The following is a 6,644-nucleotide window of genomic DNA, read 5'->3' as shown; positions in this document are numbered from 1 at the left end:
CTTTGGTTTGTGGCACAGACGCTATTTGCAGACTTAGTCTGTTTTCCTGTGTGACTTTGTCTCTCAAAATGAGTCACAGCATCTCTGCCCCATGCCCAGTCTGTCTGTCTGCTGTTGTTTCCTAGTATTCCATAGCTATATTGCATTGTGAGCTCTCACGTGTTTCTCTGGAATCCCTGTTGCCCTCTCCTACTAGTGGTTACAACAGTTCAACTCACATTTTAGTGGGGTATCTACTCTTTAAGTCCAATCTTCACTTAGCCTCATTAGCCTCATTAGCCTCACTTATGAACCATAGCTCAATGAAATGGCAAAATGGGATCACTGATCTCTAGAATACTAGCTAATTCAAGTCAAAATAGATTGAAGTGAAAGTTTCCTACATAACTAAAAATAGATTTCTATTTCTGAATCAGCATTCATGGATGAGTTGTTCTAAAATCCATTTTTACTTACAGTAATGTATTGATTTCTAATGTTTTAATGCTCATTAAAATTAGAACCTAATTATGGCCTCAAAAGGTACTTTTCATAGGATCATACATTTAGAACTGGAAGAAGCCTTAGAGGCCATCTAGTTCAACTGGTTCATTTTACAGATGAGGAAACTGAGGCTAAGAGACTTACCTAGGATTACACAGTAAGTGTCAAAAGCAGGATTTGAACCTGGGTCTTCCTGGCTTCTAATCCAGCCTTCTTTTCATTACACTGCACTGTTTTTTTATAACAGCAATTTCATAGTACATTCAGTCATTTTGATAAATTTTTTTGGCTATAAAATTAAGTTACTTGAAAACATTCTAATTTAGTGAATAGTTTAGATTTGAGTCAAAACTCTACTTCTGACTCATGTTGCAGTATAAAATCTATTTTCACTGTCTACAGTATAAGGTTCTTCCTGAAGGAAGCATTGGGAAATAACCTTAAATTAAACCTTGGAAAATCACTTCCACTGAAGGATGCTTCCTGGAGGGAAAACTATAAAGGAATAAATGAGTAACCAAACCATTTGTACAAAAAATATAATACTTTATTTCCAACTAGAAAGGTGCAAACATGTAACTTTTGGTCACACTTCTCAACAAATAACAAACTGTTCAAAAACAGTCTTGGTCAAAGTCAGAAACAAATGCTCTTGGGTGGAAAGAATGGTCAGCTATCAAAGAGCCACTCATTTTGCCGGAGGTCATCTGTTCATTAAAGGTGAGGCCACTGCTTTCCAATATACAAGTCATGCTTTACAACAACAACATCTTTGTCTCACCTTTAGTAAACAATCTGTCTTGACCACTGGTCACTCTAACTGAGCAGAATTTCCATTGAGTATCTATTTCATGCTTTGAATGCATTGTCAAACAAGCCTTGCATCCTACCTATGGTGTTCAGAAAATGGAGGCTAACATTGAACAAATCCAAGCATTAACAACAAAAAAAGGCACAAACAACTTTAAATTAATTTAGATAACTGTACAAATATATATATACACAGTATTTACAATATTAATTAAAAAAATCTGGCTTGTTACAGGCAAATTAACTTGCCACAAGCTGTCCAGTCTAATAGACATGATTCTGACTCTTTTTGAGCATGGTCATTTGAATCAAAATGTCATAGCTGAAATACTGCTTGTTCCAGTGGAACAGAACAGTTTGACAGCCCCCTGCCAGCCAAGAAGGCACATCTCAGCTGTCACGGGAGCTAAGGGCAGGTCAGTGAGAATGCTAAAGGTCTCCTTCTCAATTGCATTACCAGGTAGAACACAGCATTACCACTTTAAGGGAACAGCCACTTGGAAGTGCAAACCTTTCCACGAGTGCTCTCTATTGACCCCTAAGCACCAACCTAGTACAAGTTCTGAAGTTGTGCTGTGATATGGTCCCACTGTCAAATCTTACTTTCTTCTCCAAACCAATATCTGGGGCCAGCAGTAGCTCATTTCTGTCTGAATGCCACATGGAGCCATGGGTTGAATTTTGTGGGATTTTTTTTTCTTAAATAAAACAGGTTTAAATAACGTGTGCTACTGAAATCATGTTTACAAAAAAATGAGATGCAAACTTTTCAAGTTGACAGTCTAGTTAGTCTCTCTTTTTCTCTCTTTCTGTCTCTCTCCATCTCTGTCTCCGGCTTTACGCCATGTCTCCATACATTTTCCTGTAGTACAGGGACTCAAAGATGTCATTGTCTCCAGGGCAGTTGTAATGGCATGCACAGGTCTTGATGAACATCATCTTCTTCTTCATGACTTCACCATCAGGACACTTGAACTCAACAGGGAGGGTGGCGGTTCTGTGGGGAGTGCAGCATCTACCATCTGTGCAGACCCCACAGAACTTAGCCCGGTAGGTCTTCACACTGGTGCATCCAGAAAGCTCAAACTTGACAGGCTTAGAGATTCTGGGAGTTCGGATACACTTTTTGCCTTTCTAAAGAAAGACAAAAATTTAAAAAAAACCCATCAACAGGTTGGTACAGACAGTGGTTTTGAACAATGTCCTATGTCCTATTCTTTGGGTTTTTCAATGTTTGCTATAAGAAAAGGAAATTTATGTTCTGCCAGTCAATTTTTCCATATTCAATATTGCCTCTCTTAGGTTGCCTTGCTGTGAGTACTTAATAGCGAAAGATACTGGTCATAAAGTTGAGACCTATTACTAAACATTTGGTTTTAGCAACCTAGTCCACTTAGACCTAGATATTTTAGGAAGGGTTGGGGAAATGAGTAGGAGGACTCACCCTAATGGTGACCAGTACTAATGTTTATCAATGCAGGTTAATTTATGGGGGTGTGTGTGTGTGTGTGTGTGTGTGTGTGTGTGTGTGTGTGTGTTGGGGAGGAAGTTTTACCTTGATATTCTCTTCCAGGGCAACTTCACAGGGTCTGACCATACACAGACGACTTTGCTTTTCCAGTCTGCAGAAGGCATTGTCGTTGGTGACTCTGGTAGAGATGCCCATACCACATGTTTTTGAACAGGCACTCCATTCTGTGGTCTGGACCAGGCAGTTGGCACGAATCATAGTTGGGTCAGGGCCATAAGTGTCTTCCAGTCTGAAAGCTGTGAAAGCATACAAACAGAAGGTTAGGCTCTAGGGGATAAAGTACCAGCTTTCCCTTCCCCTTCCCCACCCCAAGTTTAGGACAAGTAGTCTTTAGATATTTATTTTTTCTTTTTATGAGTGTTATATACATAGGAAAGAGATCAAAAGAGGTCAGATCACTGACATGCATGCCTTGGAAAACAGCCAACTCACCGGCTAGGGCTGGTCCAACTGCAGTCCGGTCTTTGTCCTTGGGTTCCTCACACACCCACTCCTCGCAGCATTTACCAGGAAGTTTCACCCTTCGGGGGAAGGGGCAATCTGGACTGGGCAGGCGGACATCCATACTGCAGAGGGGCACGCAGCCCACTGCTCCATCCAGGCACGTGCACTGGTATTTGCAACTGCTCTGAAAGGACTCTCCACTCCTATACACCATGCCTCCAAAGACACATGGGGCGCCGTCTTTTGCTGCAAGGAAGGGAAGGAATAAAAAATAGATTTGAGTACCCTCGAGAAACATTCTAATTTTGTTTTTTGAAATAGAGAATTGGTTATCAATTCTGTATCAGTGGCTAGCCTTTAACCTTCTGTGAAAGAAAAACCACATATCTAATTAAGGGAAACCTGGAGAGTAGGGGGTGGAGATGAAGGTTCAGACTTTCTTTCTGATACCTGAGGCAAATCTAGGATCTTTTGCCCAAAAAAGCACATTTTGGACATGCCAGTTCTCAGTCCCAGGAAGAGAAGCAATACAGACCCTGGAACAGAAGAGATTGAGCAGCCGACGACAACTAGTCCTTACCGGTGCACACTCCAATTTTGCGGTTGGCTGGAGAGCCAAAGTCACAGAAGAGGCCCTTGTGAGGGTCGCAGGGGTCCCGGTCGGTGCACAGCTCGCCCAATTGCTTGGCGCACACTCTACAGCAGCCGCAGCCGTCTGGCACCAGGCTCACGCCGGCTGGGCACTCTGGTGGCGGTCCAGCTCCACACTGACACTGCCCGCTGCAGTCCTGGCCGGCTATCTCCTAAGGGGAGGAGGGAAACGAGGAGAAAGTCAGTAGGAGACCGGGACAGGGAGGAAGCCGCGCACAGCCTCCTCACTTCCCAGTTCCCTCCCCTTACGCCCCAGAGCCAAAGCTTTCCCAGAGTCTCCGCTCAGCCCTGCGCTCTCTCGTTTTCTCAGGTATGCTAGACCGATGCTCCCGAGACCAGCCACCTCCAGCCCTAGAGATGGGGACTGCTGGGGCGGCAAGAGTGCGAAGGGGCAAACGGTCTCTCCACTTACCCGGTTGCAGAAGGTGAGCAGGAACACGAAGGCGAAGCTCATGGGTCCCATTCTCCCTGCGGACATCTTCAAGAGCTGCTCTCCGAGAATAGTGAAAGTTAATGGGCGACTGGACCAGCGATGCTCCGGGATGGGGAGAAACGAGCGAGCAGACAGCGCCTCCGGCTTGTCTATGCTCAGGTCTGATGTGCGAGTCTGATCTCAAGGATCTCGTTGAAGGTGAGTGGCAGAGGAGGTGAGTCGCGGTAGATAGGTTTCTCCTTCTTCTTCCTTTGTTTCTTTCCTGTCTTGCCTGGGGAGGCTGCTGTCGGACTAGCTGTCTGGCGGTTGGACTGGCTCTTTGCTCTTGGAGGCGTTAGCCTGTTGTTGAAGTTGCCTCGCTTTGCTTCTTCTCAGCTGCTAGGCAGAGTTGTTTTGTGAGTCTCAGACTGCCTGCCTCGCTCCTTTTATACGCTCCAGGCAGCAGGCGCTCGCCAATGGGATGAATGGAGTCCTACACAAACAGGGACATTCCGCACATTCCTCCCCACCTTCCTGCCTCATCAACTCGCACCGGATTGAGCCTGACCCCTTGACACTCAGCATTCCTCCTGTCTGAAAAAGCTGGCACACTCCAGCCCACAAAAAAGGCGCAGTATTTCCACCACCAAGGAGGATTTTTTTTTCAAAGCCCCCTCCCCTTTCCTCTTCCCACTGCCCCTGATTTATAAAATTTTGAAATAGTCAGGCTATTCTTTAAACTTACTTATTTTTGATACTACTCACCTCTATTTCCAGTTGCTATGTCTACCCCCTTTCCCCTTCCTTGCCATCCCCCCTAATCCTTTTAGTAGGTAGGCTGTTGGAAGAACCTATCCACAGGGAGTCAGTTTAAGTCTAAAAAGACAATTTAAAGACTTTATTTTATTATTATTATTTGATGTTGATGATTTGAGGTTTAGAGACAGACAGGATGCATTTAAAACACTTCAGGGAGCAAAGGGAAGAGTTGTTTTTCAGAAGAAACCTGCCTGCATTCTTTTCTTTCTGGGCCCTGAAAAGTTCCTCCCTGGAAATCTCTGAGCTTGATAACTCAGTTATCAGGAGGGAAAAAAAATGGAACAGCTGATTGATGGACATGTGAAATGAACAAATCTAGAGGTCTTCGGGCAGCAGAACGTAGTCTGAATCCCATTTTGATAAGATACTTCTCAGTACTCTACCTTTATTTTCCATTAAAAAAGTGCTATCATTTAAACTTTTTTTTTGGTCCATTAATGTGGCAGAATAAATAGACCTTTGTCATTATTCACAGAAAATAATTATTATTAGGAAAGAAGTATCCCTTTGTTTCATCAGAGATTATTGATATGGAAGTAAGCAGGCCCTCTCCTTAGGATGGGGCAAAATGCACAGGTAGGAAGAAATGAGACTGAAAAAGGGGATGCCTATCTACCTTGTGGACAATTATTATATGCCTCAAAATCACTGAAATATCAATTTATAAAAGATTCCCTAAGAAATGAGTGACACTCATTTCACTCAATTCATACTTTCCTTTTTGGTCCTATGAAAGGAAAGCTATGCCTTAACCTGATGGGTAATAGACTAGTACATCCCAAACTAAATGTTTGTGCCATGAAGCATATAGCATGGTTATTTGAGGTCAAACCTTAGGAGGAATAATATTATATTTCCCCCACTTGTGTGTGCAGCAGGCAAGCAAATTTGACCAATAATTCCTAGAACATCACCACTTTCTGATCTCTTTCATTATCCTTTCTAAGGATAAAAAAGGAACTAAACTAATTATATCTGCTCTCTTGGAACTACTGTCTTTTCAGTAGCCTGTTTGTAAACACTTCCACAAAGAGTGTAGCAATTATTATTTTAAGAAAAAGAAATTGCTCCAACAATATATCACTTTATCTGTTTCAATGCCACATCATTTGATTCTGGGGTCAACCAGTAGCTGCATTTTGACTTTTGACCTGTTTAAATATAGATAAGCATCATCAGACAGGTCAAATGGGGATATATTTGAGACAGATAAACATACTGTTTTTGGTGGGAAGACCACTTAAAAATAAGCCATAATGATGTATTTTATTTTATTTTATTTTAATTGGTTATCTCTAGATATGCCTCTTTACCATCAAATGAGAACAAAGAAAAACAGTGAGACAAAACCAACTAACACAATCATTACATCTGACAGTGATTGCAACATTCCATATCTAGAGTCTCCCACATCTGGTCTAAGAGGAGGGAATATATTTCACTTTATCTTCTCTGGAGAAGATTCGTTATTATTATTACCCAGCATTTATCATT

General features: G+C 42.4%; 1 protein-coding gene across 1 annotated transcript; it reads right to left on the bottom strand.

Moving 5' to 3' along the window:
• Nucleotides 1–1,008: 1,008 nt before the first annotated feature.
• Nucleotides 1,009–4,764, bottom strand: CCN2 (cellular communication network factor 2). Its single transcript, XM_020987074.2, has 5 exons — nt 4,332–4,764; nt 3,849–4,071; nt 3,257–3,514; nt 2,849–3,060; nt 1,009–2,427 (listed from the first exon to the last, which is right to left on the bottom strand). The coding sequence occupies exons 1-5, from the start codon at nt 4,395–4,397 to the stop codon at nt 2,131–2,133; spliced, it is 1,056 nt and encodes a 351-aa protein (XP_020842733.1). The 5' UTR covers nt 4,398–4,764; the 3' UTR covers nt 1,009–2,130.
• Between the last annotated feature and the right edge of the window lie 1,880 nt (nt 4,765–6,644).

The sequence above is a fragment of the Phascolarctos cinereus genome, unplaced genomic scaffold (genome assembly GCF_003287225.1).
Source record: "Phascolarctos cinereus isolate Bilbo 61053 unplaced genomic scaffold, phaCin_HiC Scaffold_5;HRSCAF=322, whole genome shotgun sequence".
NCBI classification, from domain to species: domain Eukaryota; kingdom Metazoa; phylum Chordata; class Mammalia; order Diprotodontia; family Phascolarctidae; genus Phascolarctos; species Phascolarctos cinereus.
The sequence above is the reverse complement of the archived record's forward strand: the minus strand, read 5'-3'. Positions and strand labels throughout refer to the sequence as shown.